At 50.2% G+C, this 15,350-nt stretch overlaps 5 protein-coding genes across 5 annotated transcripts; 3 read left to right on the forward strand and 2 right to left on the reverse strand.

The window, feature by feature from the left end:
• Positions 1–521: 521 nt before the first annotated feature.
• N7516_010311 (RPAP1 family protein) lies at positions 522–1,892 on the reverse strand (the record flags this gene model as incomplete). Its single annotated transcript, XM_057223030.1, has 1 exon — positions 522–1,892. The coding sequence occupies one exon, from the start codon at positions 1,890–1,892 to the stop codon at positions 522–524; it is 1,371 nt and encodes a 456-aa protein (XP_057070251.1).
• A 1,159-nt stretch (positions 1,893–3,051) lies between these two features.
• On the forward strand, positions 3,052–5,212 carry N7516_010312 (uncharacterized protein; the record flags this gene model as incomplete). Its single annotated transcript, XM_057223031.1, has 2 exons — positions 3,052–4,742; positions 4,792–5,212. The coding sequence occupies 2 exons, from the start codon at positions 3,052–3,054 to the stop codon at positions 5,210–5,212; spliced, it is 2,112 nt and encodes a 703-aa protein (XP_057070252.1).
• A 950-nt stretch (positions 5,213–6,162) lies between these two features.
• Positions 6,163–7,383, forward strand: N7516_010313 (uncharacterized protein; the record flags this gene model as incomplete). Its single annotated transcript, XM_057223032.1, has 1 exon — positions 6,163–7,383. The coding sequence occupies one exon, from the start codon at positions 6,163–6,165 to the stop codon at positions 7,381–7,383; it is 1,221 nt and encodes a 406-aa protein (XP_057070253.1).
• Positions 7,384–7,882: 499 nt separating this feature from the next.
• On the reverse strand, positions 7,883–9,750 carry ste7 (MAP kinase kinase Ste7; the record flags this gene model as incomplete). The annotated part of the gene is made up of 4 exons (XM_057223033.1): positions 9,435–9,750; positions 9,212–9,369; positions 8,620–9,157; positions 7,883–8,560 (listed from the first exon to the last, which is right to left on the reverse strand). Exons 1-4 carry the CDS (start codon positions 9,720–9,722, stop codon positions 7,883–7,885), a joined length of 1,662 nt encoding a protein of 553 aa, XP_057070254.1. The 5' UTR covers positions 9,723–9,750.
• Positions 9,751–10,602: 852 nt separating this feature from the next.
• On the forward strand, positions 10,603–15,007 carry spt6 (chromatin-remodeling histone chaperone SPT6; the record flags this gene model as incomplete). The annotated part of the gene is made up of 4 exons (XM_057223034.1): positions 10,603–10,773; positions 10,831–10,989; positions 11,042–14,693; positions 14,757–15,007. The coding sequence occupies 4 exons, from the start codon at positions 10,603–10,605 to the stop codon at positions 15,005–15,007; spliced, it is 4,233 nt and encodes a 1,410-aa protein (XP_057070255.1).
• Positions 15,008–15,350: the final 343 nt, after the last annotated feature.

Consider the following 15,350-nt stretch of genomic DNA (forward strand, 5'->3'; position numbering starts at 1 on the left):
ACTAATACCCATACTCCAAGTTTCTTGCTTCTGCTGTGCTCACGTTTCTCCAATCATAGGATACTTACTATTCGCGCTGTAAGGTGGAGCGCGAGGCGAGATCAATGCCTTGAAATTCCTTCTTCGGAGGTGAATAAGCTCTGTATCGGATGCGATATATCAATGACCATTACAAGTACTGCGATTGCAGGACTCCCTACTATTGCAATTGAATGTTGCAATGCGACATTCCGTTGCAATTCTCGTGTTTGGCTTTGGGGTTCCATCTTCGTCTCTGTTCTACTGCGGATATAGATCTGTCTCTTGACGATTCTTACATCGATAGCCGCAGTGGGCAGAGGAGGGGATGGCCAAAGTTGGATGCGAGTTATAATGGGAATAATGGGACATTTCAGTTAGAAACTGTAGATCTGTAGGTTTTTACAATTGAACATTATCATGGTTTTTTCTACTATATTTATAAAAATCTTTCTGGTGTTTATTTGCTCCTTAATCGAACGTAATGCAGCAAAAACACCCATCTATAGAGATCGATGCTGGCCTTCCTTCAACAACCCACGATCACCACCACCGCCCTTCTGCCACAACCAGATACCCTCGACTGCCCATGCAGCAGCACTAGCATGACGCCCAACGCCGGACGCAAGAGGCAAGTTACTATCCTCGACATCTTGTGTATTCTTGCCCTTATCTCTACCCTGGGTCTGACCAGCAGCGCCATCGGCCTCGGCAAGCATACCAGCAACAATGCCCTCCTTTTCAATAACAAACCATAGTCCATCCGACAGCTGCCCGCCCCGTTCTCCAAATTCTGCCCGGCCGAGACGGAATAAGATCCGGCCTATAACCCGCCATGCGATGCATCGCTGAGCGGGGAACGTCGAGCGCGCCAGAATCGCCAGCTCGGGGATCGTGTAGCCCGCAGCATGCGGATCCTCGCCGTGATGGTGCAGGCCCATGGTTGTCGGGAGGGAGAGGGATGTTTCGGGAGCAAGAATGGTGCCTCTTAGCGAGAAGCGGATTGCCGAAGGTGCCATTGAGATAGCGTTGCTGGCTGGGTGGTAGGCTGACGTCGAGTCTGGGTCTTCTTCGTCGGCGGAGAGGGGCTGCAGCCAGGAGAGCGTTGATGGGTCCTGGGCTATCTCGGGGAAGTAGTGGGACTGGAGATCTGATAGGAAAGACGGTGAAGATGGGTCTAGGGCTGGCATCGGCGTTGTTGGCTGGGGGAAGTGGAAGGTTTCAATAGTAGCTGGGTCGAGGGAGGGCCGTTCAGAGGCCGGGTGGAGGTCTTGAGGGAGGGAGGATGGAGCAAGATCTTCATTACGAGGGTGCGGCTTAGTTGGTGGTTTAGGTACAGAATGAGACTGTGCGGTTGGTGCAGAAACTGCTGCAGACGCAGGAACATCGAACGAAACTGATTTCTTCGGTTTGGGTTTTTCGTCGGCCACGGGTGCCGGTGGTTCAAAATCAGCCTTTTGGTCCTCTTCAATGTTCGCTCTGCGGAGGAATCGTTCTAGAAGGCCTGGATCCATCTGTTCCATCAGCTCCTCTCGTTCCTGTTGGATCTGCGCGTCCGACATGGCCGCCAGCTGCCGGCGGTTCTCCTCGTCGATGGATTTCTTGTCATCTTGGGCGGTCGGTTCAGTAGGGGCAGGAGCCGGAGGAGTGGGCTGGTTTGTTCGTCGCTGTTTGAAGGAAGATGGCTTGCGTTGGCGAGGGGCAGGGAACCCAGTTGATGACGCCGACAAGGTCGGCAGTTTAGGCGCGGGGGGAATGGCGGTGGAGGGAGCCCGTTCTTGAATCTCACCGACAAGAGAGAATGGAGAAGGGATTTCTGGAGCACCAGATTCCTCATCTAGGTCCAAATGGAAGCGTTCACCTCGAAAAGCCATGATGCGTAAATAAGGTGAAGAGAGAGAAAAAAAAAGTTATGTCAGCGCGGGGAGATCCATGGATGCGGCTCCCAAAGCTAAAATGGGGCTGCAGAATGGTCTAACCAGAATAGGTTAGTGGGAGAAGGCGGATGTGCTAGTACCAATTGGGTTCCTCACATTGATCCGCGCCATCTATATGTTGTCCAACTCGCCATCGATCTTTTCTTATGCTATAGATGACCAATTGGATACTAATTGGGTCATTCACGTTTCTTTGATATAGAAAAAAAGAATATTTTCTATTTTTCCTTTCGTCTGAAACCAAAAAGTTTTTTTTTTACCGAAGATGGAAGTCAATAATATTTGTCGTACCTATCATAAGCTTCTATTGGGATACACAAGTAGGATCAATACATGTACTACTTGGACTCATATTATCTACAGAAGAAAATAAATAATAAGACCAAAGTCAGATCTAAGCCTCAGAATATAGTGAGCATCTGATCTGAAGAACACGAGATCATTCGGTAAATGAAGGCATTCCTGTATCAGGTACAACTTACGGGTTCTAGGCTAAACGATCCGCAGGGGAGAACAATGGGATATGATCTCTAATAACTCAACAATGACTTCAAGTTTAAATATAAATTCTACAGAAAATATTGTAAGAGGTATAGCTATATGATATAACCCTATATACTGAGTTCTATAGTAATTCCCCCATTATTTCCAAGTAGTATAGAGCCTTGACGATATCAAATAGCAATGATCCAGTACTTCTATGTAATGTGCTTTAATTCCAATCTTGCTCCCTCTCTCTCTCTCTCTCTCTGTCTCTCCCCTTTCTTCCCTTTTTTCTTCCCTTTTTTTTTCTTCTTCTTCTTCTTCTCCCTTTCTTATTTCTACTTTCTTCTCTTCTCTTGTCAACATTTTCCCCTTCTCCCCTTCCGCGTCCCTCTCTTTTTTTCTGCTTTTCCCGCGTCTTCTTGGTGTTTTCTTTCTTCCCGTCACCATCTTATCTTTCTTGTGTTCCTCTTTCCCCCCCTCAATCTCTGTTTGTCGTCCTGATACCCGACACGTTTCACCACTTCGACTCAACTCTCATCATCATCTCGATTTTGACCAAATTCCATCAATTTGTTAATTTTTAGTTTATTGATTGTGATATTGTCAAATCATGTCGGATCCTCCTAGTATGGGGATACCTAAAGAAGAAGAGTCTATTGGCGCTGATGTCAAACCCGACACAGGCGCCCGACGTGCCTCCGGTACCGCCAGGCGGTCGCGTCGTAAGAAGGATGACGACCCTGACACCAAGAAGAAGGAGAAGGAAACAAAAGAGGTCAAAGAAAAACCGGCACGGGCTCCTCGTCGTCCACGGGAGAAATCAAACACAACTGCTTCCCGGAAAAAGCCCAAGCTAGAACCTGCGCCAGAGGAAACGAGGGTTCCAGTAGACGCCCGAAGCCCTCCACACGCCCCTGCAACGCCCCAACCTGCTCAACCCGCTCTACCTCAGCCCGCTCAAACTCAACCTCCTCAGCCTCAACCTCCCCAGTCTACTCCAACTTCATACTCAAATTCACACCCCCCTACAGTTCCAGGAGCTTCGTATCAGCTGTCGCAACCTTCTCGTCAACAACCGCAATCGCAACCTCCAGTGCCGCAACCACCACCTCAACGAACTAGCGGACAAAACTTCGATCCTATTCGTTCTGCGTTTGACAATCCATCTCCAGCACCATCATATAGTCCTCCCGCTCGCGCAATCTCCCCTCGCAATGGTTATCGTGCCAGTGCATCGCCAGCGATCTCAAGCATCATCGACCCACCAGCTCAGAACTCTCAACCAATATACAACACGCTTCAACGCTCCTCCTCCGGCCATGTGTCCGGCTTGTCTTCGCCGGCGCCGCCTGCGATGGTTTCCACACCCTCACATCCGTCCTTAGCACCATCGCCCCTTCCCATTTCCTCTGCTTCCCGTGGAGCCATGCATATTCCGCAGGCCATGTCGCAGTCCACCCCATACACCACCCCATACCCACCTACCGAGCCGCGGCCGCCGCCGTCACAAACCCCTAAGCTCGAACCGTCTCCGCCGGCGGTGCGCCAACCTCAACCTCCAGCGCAACCCGAACCCGCTGGGCAGCCGACTCCGCCTAGACAGCAACCAGTTGAATCAATGGAAATGGACCACACAGAGAATTCTGCGTCCAGCGCCAAAAAGGAAAAGAGTACAACTACTGCACCGGCATCAAAGGCCTCATCCCCCAAGCCAGCTCGACCTGCGAAAGAAGCCCCTCATCTGCCCCAGGGATCTGGCTTGATCACAAACGCGCTGTTCGGCGGAGGCGATGATTCTGCAAAGTCGCCTGACTCGCGTGGTACACCCAGCATCATCGTTCATGTTCCGCTACAGAAGGGCAACCAGATTGTCAACTTTGCACGGCTTGCGGAAGAACAATATGGCTTCGCTGCCTTGCACCCTCGTCTGGCCGCGCACAAGGCACGCATGGCTCGTGTGGCAGCTGCCGGGGCCGCGTTGGAACGAAATGATAAAAATGCCAAAGGAATATCTGCCGGCGAGAGTGCTGACGAGGACCTGAGCCTCGATGCGGAACGTGATAGTGATATGGATGGCGATGTTCCCATGGGCGGTACTGGTACGGGAACCAACGGTGCGCCCTCGGAGGCTAGCGATGGGAAGAAAAAGCGACGCAAGAAGGTCGAGGAATATGACCGTGATGATCCATTTGTGGATGATACCGAAATGGTGTGGCAGGAGCAGGCTGCTGCCAGCAAGGATGGGTTCTTTGTCTACAGTGGGCCACTGGTTCCGGAGGGAGAAAAGGTCCAGGTGGAACGGTATGTCTACTTCCTACCTTCTTACTCCAAATTTACTAATTATCTGCAGCGCCGACGGTACAATCAAACGTGGCCGTGGCCGTGGGCGAGGAACGGGTCGGAGTCGGACCGTGACTTCGCACCCACACGTTCCTATTGCAGCTGCCGTGCCCGTCTCCCAAGATACTGGCCTTCCATTGCGTGGACCCGGCTCTCGAGGTGGCACCTCACGCCGTCCGCGAGGCAACAAGAAGGCCGATAGCGGCAGCGACCGTGCTGCTACCACTGCATCCGCTACCCCTGAAAGCCGTGGTGGCCGTGGTGGTGGCACTGGGACCTCTGGCCGTGGCGGGACTAACAGCACTCGGGGTGGAAAGTCGTCTGTATCAATCCCTATGCCAGACCTTGCTCCTGCGCCATCGACCCCGAGTGTTGTCCATGGACCTCCTGCTCCTAGCCCGCTAGCTGGTCCAGAGCTCATGATGAAATAGAGAACATGTTGACTGATTTGTTGTGGGGGTTCGTTTGGTGTTCAGAAGAGCTTTATGACTTTGTTTTGCTTATTCATTTGCGCTATCATTTTGCTCGTCGGTTTTGTTTGCGTCTGTTGTATTTTTTTTGTCGGTCTCGAGAAGCCGCTTGCTTTATCAACACATGAGCTCTTTATGTATACCTCGGTCATGTCGTTATGGCTGGATATATCAGTTTTCAGCCAGTCATTCAATATTCTTCTAATGAAATATTGTAGACAATACTACGCTATCATCGGCCGCCTCGGCTATTGAGTCTGTTGTGCTGTTAGCTATTTAGCTGTTGATTCTTTCTATAACACAACCAATATGTGATATATAGTAGCCCATGAACTAACCAGATTGTATAGTTCATGAAGTACACAGGTGCCTAATAAACGTTCTACATATGAGACGTACAAGGATTGGTCTTTAACAATGTACGTATTTACCCATCTTGTTCTATATTTATATTTCTTATGTGTTATATGTAGACTTCGCCCCCATCCTTTACATAGCCCCCCCCAGCACTATTGAGTTAACCAATAAGTACAAAGAACAAAAGAAGCCATGCTATGCGCTGTCCAGAATGGTTAGTTGAACGGGCTGAACTATTTGATGCGCCCATACTACTTTGGTCTTATACAGAGACCCCCGCGAAATATCAAAATAGCGCTCCCCCTTTGACTCGAGAGCCCATTAGCAGAATGCAGATATTTCACACCAATTGTACCTATCCTCCAGATACGACAGGATTTGTTTCCTCGCCGAGTGCTCGAGGGGCTTTGGATATTGTTTGGTCTTGCGTCAGCGTGATAAGTCTTTGCACTTGGTCCATTCTCCATCTCAATGTCCCAATCCAGTCGACACCATTCACAAAACGCCAAAAATATCTGCGAACGCTTTGGCGGTTTTCCAGCAAGCTCAAATGGATGGTGATCAACATTATCGCCCCAGAGTGGGCATTCGGGAGGGCCTACAGTGATGTGTCCTCTGTTAGGATGCTCAAGGCCCGATTTGCAGAGATTCAGGATAGAGATGGCGTCCCATGGTCCGACTCCCATATACACTACGCCAATATGGGTGGATTCCCTATTCAGTTTGCCGATCCTGATGCTACCGCCGGTACTCAAGAGATACCTTCTATAAAAGATCTTCCGGATGGAATACGAACCCCACAGATACTTCAGAGATCAATGCAGAAGATCTCGAATGCGATTGGCAAAGTTGACTGGGCATTGGATAGATCCAACATCCTTGCCATCGAAAAAGCAAACAGCATAGTTTCTCAAGGCTACCTAAAGAAAGAAACGATCCTCAACATGTCATACACGAATTGGGTTGGAAACCTCACTCTTCTTTGTGGCAATCTGTGGGTGGTAGATGCGAACCAGCTTCTCCTTGCCCGTGAGCGTGGTATCATCGACAAATTGCCCTACATGTCGCAGGATTCCCTGGATGACCATAACAATGGTGATATCGTCGTCAAGCTCTTGGCATTGCTTCAGATCTCGTGGATGTTCATTCAACTCGGCGTAAGACTAGGCCGAAATCTCCCAACAAGCCAGCTCGAGATTTTTACCCTATCTTTCGCAATTTGCTCCTCTATCACTTATATCATGTTGATCGATAAGCCCCAAGATGTCCGGACGTCATATACCATCAAAGCTGCCAGATATCCCTCCGCAGAAGACTTGATCTACATGGCCAATGCTGGCCCGGTGGGTAATGTTTTCAAATCCAACATCTGGATCCCCAATGACGCCATGCACAGAGATGCCATAAGGAAAGTGCCAGGGTACGTGATGAGCCTGGCGTATTTCTTTGCGTTTGGTGCCACCCACTGCGTAGCATGGAACTTTGACTTCCCTACAGCCGCAGAGAGACTACTGTGGCGTCTGAGCTCGGTTGTAACGGCTGTTGCCTTGCCATTTGCCTATCTGATCTCGGATCCAATTTGGTTGAAGGTGTTTAAACTGGAAAGCCGGCCAAGGATACTAGAATTCGTCGAGGGCTCTTTGTTGATCCTCATCGTGGTCGTGTTTATTCTGGCAAGACTATTTATGACAGTCGAGGTCGTTCGCTCATTGGCTTTTCTTCCTCCAGGCGCGTTTATAGGTACCTGGACAGCGAATATCCCACACGTTGGGTAAGTGTGGAATCTGAAATTTAGATTGATTGGTACATGGTGCTTTATTGGAAAGTTATATTGAAGGGACGCATATCTAGATGTTTCTACCAGGGGCTGAAAGAGTATGAAATTGCAAGTATTTATGTACGCCGTGTAATGCAGGAAGACATCCCAGCACATAAAGACAGAGTCAGAAATGAACAAAATAAGGGTTCGTTGCCAGATATATTTCAATCAAAGCAGAGTCATTGAATAAGAAGTGAAGAAGGAGAAAATAGAAAAATAGAGTGAGATACTCATAGACGGAAGAAAAAGAAAGTGCTGTTAGGGCAGCTTGTCTTGGCTCCTCCTTTTGTTCCATAAAGAGCGCCATGAGTACACAATAAACAGAACAACACACATCAAGGAGATAGCATATTCACCAAAGCCGAGACCGTACTGGATGGGCTTTTCGTCTGTATATGCACGTTTGTCTAGAACATAAATATGACATATCCGAGTACATTAACTACATCACCATATTACCGAGGCGTAGTTCCTGGTTGGATGCGCCAGTTTCCGCCTGTTGAAACAGGTGGCGCGGGAGGCGGGCCGTTCGGAGGCGCAGTGCGGATGGGCATCGTCGTGGCGTGCAGGTTCGTGCGGGGATTGGAGTTGTTGGAGCTGGCGGAGCGGGGGCTCATGAATGGGCGAGATGAGGCATCGATAGCAGAAACGGGCTCGTTGAGGTGCTGACGCATCGCGCGACGACCGGATCGGCTGTTTTCGTCGTTTGCTTCCAGCGAGAGGTGCTCCAGAGAGGGGGGTGGCGGAGAACGCGTGGCTCGGGATGAGGACGATGAGTAGTATTGAGGCTGGGGCTGGGGTTGGGACTGCGGGTAGTGACGGTGACTGGATGGGACCTCGTTGGCGATTCTTAGAGGGATATCGCCTGATACTGGATTTGAAGGGAATGGTGACTGCTGTGGGGTCCGCGTTGGCTTGCTGATGACAGGGGGCTTGCTGATATTGGTTGATGTGGGAGCTGCGGCGGGAGATGATGTCGGTTTTGAGGTTGATGTCGAGGCCTCTCTAGGGAGTGATGTTGGTATTGGTGGTCCCAAGTAGGACTTGCGCTTTTCTTGGTCCATCATGCTCGTTGCCCATCCTTCGAGGTTGACTGGTGTACGCTTCGCGGCCTGCAAGAAGGCATCTTTGTCCTGAAAGGAGTTAGTACACGTGAAAAAGAGCTGCAGGCCAAAATGAGAGATCAACATACATAAAGCTCTCGTGGTGTTGGGCGCTCCTCGGATTTCTTCAAGAGACACTTCCCAACAAAGTCATGTAGGATAGGTGGGAAGGCATCACTCTTGGGTAGCTTGGGCGCCGTTTCATGCACAATTTGCTGGAGTAGATCCAGAATCCCCATCGGCCCTGCACTAGCACGGTTTCCGGCAGCAGAATCGGAGTGATCGAAGGGGAATTTTCCAACGGCCAGCTCCATGACCGTCAAGCCCACGCTCCACACGTCGGAACGGACCGTATAGGCGCCTCCCTGAATTCGCTCGGGAGCCATGTATGTGGAAGTGCCAACGAATGTATCGGCAATCGAGTTAACTGTCTCGGTAGCAACACCAAAGTCACAGAGCTTGATGTTGCCGCGGGAGTTCAGCAAGATATTAGACGGCTTGATATCACGATGCATGATGCGGTGGGCTTCATATAAGTAGACAAGACCGGCCAAGACGGACTCGGTGATCTTCCCCAGCACATCGACTCGAACAGGGCCGAAATCTTTAGAAACGCGGTCGAGAGATCTAATTGCCCGTCAGCTATATCCTCTTTGTTTTTTTCCAGATGAGTCCACCTACCCAAGATCCATATATTCCATGCATAGTACAATATCTCTCGCTTCGTTTTGGAATGCACCATAGAAAGTGACAATATTTGGACAGTTGCAGTCATGTCCGACTCGAAGTTCTCGTAGAATTTGTTTCCGTACGTTCTCTTTGGCCTCCACACGGATAATCTGCGGGGGGACGAGGAAATTAGAGTTGGCCAACAAAGCAGAAACACACAATACACAACACACACCTTTCGAGCCATCACCACCTTTGTGGATGCGTGCATCACTTTAGAAACAGTACCTCCATTTCCAGCGCCGAGTTCCTTCAATGTGACCAGGTCTTCACTGCGAAGATCGAGGCGAAACTCCAGGCCGATTTCGAGCGTATCTGTATTGTTGACTTCGCTATTCCCAACAGGTCCAGGGGCTTGTGCATCACCATCGGTAGGATTGGAGGTGGGTTTAGGGGCTGCATTGAGAGCAAGACCTTTGACATTCTTGCGTTTCAATGTCCGAGCCTGGAACGGGTCCGTCATGGCGGCTTGGAGGGGGTTGGAGTTGCACAAGGGGAAAGTTGTGAAAGAAAAGAAAACGAAGAGCCCAGTCGCCCTGAGTGATATCAAGTCCGCGTTACCCAAGCCGATGGGATCAGAGTGGTCAGAACGAACCCCCGAGCTAACAGCGGGGAAGTCGATATCACCTTGCGATGTTCTTGGCGACGCTGATTGGACCTTGCGGGCGCGTCGATTTGATCGATTTGACCAAAAATTACCAAAAATGTGCCGGTCGGCGCCAAACAGAAGTACGTTGGATTTTTTTTATAGGTAATATGAGAGGGAGAAAATGAGAGATGATCTTCAAGAACTGAGAAAGCCACTATAATCATTGAAACAATAGGTGTTTCTGGGGGTTCCACCAGTCTTTTAGGCTAGCTTTGGGCACTGGTTGGATTTACGCAACGGGGTTTATGGGTAAATGAGATGGATTGATAATGTTCAAACTCGGGTATATTCGATAGTCTCGACCTTACATCAATAGTACAAAGTGATATATGCACATATTAAGGATCCGACCAGGGCATCGTTGAATGTACAATGCACGATCGTACACACACACACAAAGGCATCAACACACGTGACATGAACTTGACAAGCCACAATTAGGTTACCACAATAGGACTAGCGTCTAGCCACACTAGCATTAGCCAATCACTGCCACCCGCATCCTCTCCTCGCCGATGGTCGTGATTCTTCCTCTTGACAACTATTACTTCAATTTCACCCTCCCTGATTTACTTTCGACCGTCTTAACGAGCTGGGCACTACCTGGTGTCACATTTGCGAAGTAGTATCTTGAATTTTTCCATCCGTCACCGCATTCTCCTCGGTCCCTAGCAATAGGGATCATTACTTCAAGATGAGCCTTCGCGACCTGATCGAGGGTGAGGCGGTCATGGATGACGAAGATGAGGAAGTCGCCGATGACTATGATGCCGAGGGCCGCCAGGGCGCAGGTACTACCAATCACTACAATGACTCGAGCGAGGAGGAAGACGAAGAAGAAGATGACGAGGAGGCTGCTCGCGCCGTAAGTTTCGACCGTCCACTAGACTGTTTCTCTCTTTTTACTGACGAAATTTTTTAGGTCCGTGAAGGTTTCATTGTCGATGAGGACGAAGAAGACGAACGTGTCGCTCGCAAACACAGGAAACGTCCGCGCGCTGCTCGCGAAGAGCACCTTGATGAAGAAGATCTGGAACTCATTGGACATGGTCCAAGTCAACAACGTGGGCCAGCCACTGAGGTATGTACGCTACAGATCATCATTTGACAAGATTCTGACGCTCCGATAATAGTCAAAGTTTAAGCGCTTGAAGCGAGGCAAGGACCGCGAGAGCCACCAACCGTCTCAAGGCGTCGACGATATTTTCAACTCGGACGAAGAGGAGGAAGCGCAACAATATGCTAGACCAGGTCAGCGCCGCGGTCTGCGCGATGAGATGGACGACTTTATTGAAGAGGATACTTTCTCCGACGACGAGGCCCAGCGCGAAAGGGATGACCTTGGGGTTGCGCCTGCCTCCAGAGTCAACAAGACCGGCTTGATTCCGACTGATACCTCGGGCTTGGATGAAAACGCACTCGATGATATGCGCGCTGCATTCGGTGATGGCACAGAGTACGATTTCGCACTACAAATGGAAGACCAAGAGGACGCAGACAAACAAACCGAAGAACGTCATCTAGACTTGAAGGATGTCTTTGAGCCATCAGAGCTGGCCGAGAGAATGTTGACGGAGGATGATAACGAAATTCGTCTCCTAGACGAACCCGAACGCCATCAGGTTGCTCGCAAGCCCTACAAGCATGTGGCATTGTCCGAGGCGCAATTCCGGGAGGAGGCAGCCTGGATCGCAAACTTGATGTTGCTCAAGAAGCGCATGGATCCGGAATTGCACGAACCATTCCAGCGCTCTGTTGCCAAAATGTTGGAATTCCTAATCACGGACGATTGGGAAGTACCCTTCATTTTCCAGCATCGCAAGGACTACATGATTCATGCTGTCAAAGATATGGCCAATGGCGCCGATCCCGACGATGACTCCGCCCAATACAGCATCCGCGCCGAGAAACTCCTCAATATGACTGATCTATGGGATATCTTCGATCATGATCTCAAATTCCGCGCTTTGGTTGACAAGCGTGGTACAATTCAAAAGACATACGACAACCTGCAAAGTCTCTTCAACGTGGATGATTCCAACGTCGAGGATCAACTTGCTTTGGCCGCAACCATGGAGGAACTCCAAGATGTGCAGGACTATATCCATTTCCAGTATTCCTCACAACTGCGGGATCTCAATCAGGTCAATGGCGAGGCTACTGGGGAAACACAACGCCGAAAAGCCACTGGCAGGTCTTTCTTTGAGCGGGTTCGGAACGGCAAGGCTTATGGCTTCGTACGTGCTTTTGGCATCACTGCAGATGCGTTTGCTCAGAATGCCTCCAAGGAAGGCCGCCGGCAATACACTGAAGATCCCACTGAGCAGCCCGAAGAGTTGGCAGATCAGTTTGTCGACAACGACTTTTCCAACAGCTCGCATGTTCTCAAAGCTGCTAAGTCGATGTTCGCCGAAGAACTTACTGTCAGCCCTAAAATGCGCAAGGTGATGCGTCAGGCATACTACATGAACGGAGTTGTTGATTGCTTCCGCACAGAGAAAGGACTTCGCCGGATTGATGAGCAGCATCCCTACGCCGAATTCAAGTACCTGCGCAACCAACAGCTAAGCGATATTGCTCGTCGCCCAGAAATGTTCTTGCGCATGCTCAAGGCCGAGGAAGAAGGACTTGTTGATGTCCGGGTGCGATTTGAAAACTTTGATCAATTCCGCAAACGTCTCTATGCCGATATTGAGTCAGATAACTACAGTGAGATTGCTGATGCTTGGAACCGTCTTCGCCGTGAGGTGCTGGATCTGGCCGTGGGCAAACTGGAAAGGTTGATCAATCGCAGTGTAAAAGAAAACATTCGACAGGAATGTGAGAACCATGTGGCCAAGGAGTGCCGCGAAGCGTTCTCGCAACGTCTTGACCAAGCCCCTTACAAACCCAAGGGCATGGTCCTAGGCACAGTGCCCCGTGTTCTCACTCTCTCCACCGGATCTGGTCAGGTGGGCCGGGACCCCATCAACTGGGCTTATACAGAAGAAGATGGCCGTGTCTTGGAGAATGGCAAATTAATTGATCTTTCAGTGGGCGATGAGAGCCGTGGCATTGCCGATGGTGAGGACGTGGCCGCTTTTGTGGATTTGATAGATCGTCGTCGACCAGATGTCATCGGTGTTTCAGGCATGACGCCAGAGACGCGCCGCCTGTACAAGCTTGTATCCGAGATTGTCGACCAAAAAGACTTACGTGGTGCATCCTACACAAATGAGCACGATGAGGAGATCAGCGACACCCTGGAGGTGGTCATTGTCAATGATGAGGTTGCCCGGTTGTACCACAATAGCCCTCGCGCCAGAAGTGACAATCCAGGCTTTGGACCTTTGACCCATTACTGTGTTGCTCTAGGCCGGTACTTGCAGAGCCCGCTCAAGGAATATGCGTCCTTGGGCCGTGATGTTGTCTCCATCCAGTTTAAACCAGGCCAGCAACTAGTCTCCCAGGACATGCTTCTCAAGCAGCTGGAAACCGCCCTGGTGGACATGGTCAACTTGGTCGGTGTTGATCTCAACGAGGCAGTGGCCGACTCGGCGACAGCTAATCTCTTACCGTATGTCTGCGGCCTTGGTCCCCGAAAGGCGGCTCACTTGCTCAAGATTGTCAACATGAATGGCGGAGTTGTAAACAACCGGGTGGAATTGCTTGGTGTCAACGCGACATACCCGGCTATGGGTGTCAAGGTTTGGAACAACTGTGCTAGTTTCGTCTACATCGACTTCGAGAATGCCGATCCCGATGCTGATCCGCTGGACAACACCCGTGTGCATCCCGAAGACTACGATATTGCGCGCAAGATGGCCGCTGATGCGCTGGAATTGGACGAAGAAGATATCAAGGCCGAGACTGACGAGAACGGCACTGGCGCTATCATGCGGAAGCTGTTCCGGGAAGAGGCACAGGACCGTGTCAACGATCTTATTCTGGAGGAGTATGCAGAGCAGCTCGAGAAGAACCTCAACCAACGCAAGCGTGCTACCCTCGAGACGATCCGAGCCGAGTTACAACAACCCTACGAGGAATTGCGCAAGCACTATGTCTTCCTCGGCACCGACGATATTTTCACAATGCTCACTGGCGAGACGCCTGACTCTTTAACACCTGGTATGGTGGTGCCCATTGCCATCAAGCGAGTATTCGAAGATCACATTGAGGCCAAATTGGATTGCGGAGTTGATGTGCTTGTGGCCGAGACCGAGCTCGGTGTTCCCTACCACATCCCTGTACGCAACGCATACCAAGTCCACCAGACAGTCCCGGCCAAGATCCTGTTCTTGAACCGCAAGGGTTTCTCTTGCAACGTCTCTCTACGTGAGGATCAAGTCAGTCACCCATCTCATCGAAACCAGGATCATGGCTTCGGCGATTGGGACGAGCAGCAGGAGCGAGCCGATAAGGAGTCGCTACAGGAGAAGACGCAGCGTGGCGGTCAAGCCATGCGTGTTATCAAGCACCCGCTTTTCCGGCCTTTCAACTCCACCCAGGCCGAGGAGTTCTTAGGTTCTCAAAGCCCAGGCGACGTTGTCATTCGCCCATCCTCCCGAGGCCACGATCACCTGGCTGTCACTTGGAAGGTGGCGCAAGGTGTGTACCAGCATATTGATGTTCTCGAGCTGGACAAAGAGAACGAGTTCTCCGTCGGCCGTGTCCTCAAGGTCGGTGGTCGATACACTTACAGTGACCTGGATGACCTGATCGTCAATCACGTCAAAGCGATGGCCAAGAAGGTTAGCGAGATGATTCTGCACGAGAAGTTCCAAGAAGGCAGCAAAACCGAGACAGGTATGTTTTTTTTTTGGCAATTCATCCATTTGACTAGCATCCAACTAACACCCTATCTAATAGATCAATGGCTCGAAACTTATACCAAGGCCAATCCCCGCCGCTCGGCATATGCATTCTGTATCAACGCCAAATACCCCGGTTACTTTTACCTTTGCTTCAAGGCAGGCGAACATGCACGACTTCAGAACTGGCCGGTCAAGGTGATTCCTCAGGGCTATGAACTACAGAAAAATCCCTACCCGGACATGCATGCTCTGTGCAACGGCTTTAAGCTGATGTTCAGCAACATGAGCAAGGGCGGCCGGAGATGAATGATTCTCGTCTGTACAGTGTACTATCTATTCCCAAAAAAACCCCCAAAAATCCCCGAAAAGATGGGATGGAATTTCCTACTTTTTTTTTTTTTAATTTGATACACCTTTGGCATGACATGTAACCATTATCAATGAATTTCAAGCGAGTTGTGGAGTTGCCTATATCTGTGGATGTATACATAGGCCGTATCACGTACTCCGTAGGTTATGTACAGACTGCCAGGGCTGAAAGAGCTGAGACGGAGATCTACATCTACCATGTGAACTTATCAGCCTCGGTTTCAACTTCAACTTTTACTCCCCCTCTTTTATATTTCTTTTGCATTTCCTTGCATTTCCT

The sequence above is a fragment of the Penicillium verrucosum genome (genome assembly GCF_028828655.1).
Source record: "Penicillium verrucosum strain IBT 35672 chromosome Unknown utg000004l_segment0_segment0, whole genome shotgun sequence".
Taxonomy (NCBI): domain Eukaryota; kingdom Fungi; phylum Ascomycota; class Eurotiomycetes; order Eurotiales; family Aspergillaceae; genus Penicillium; species Penicillium verrucosum.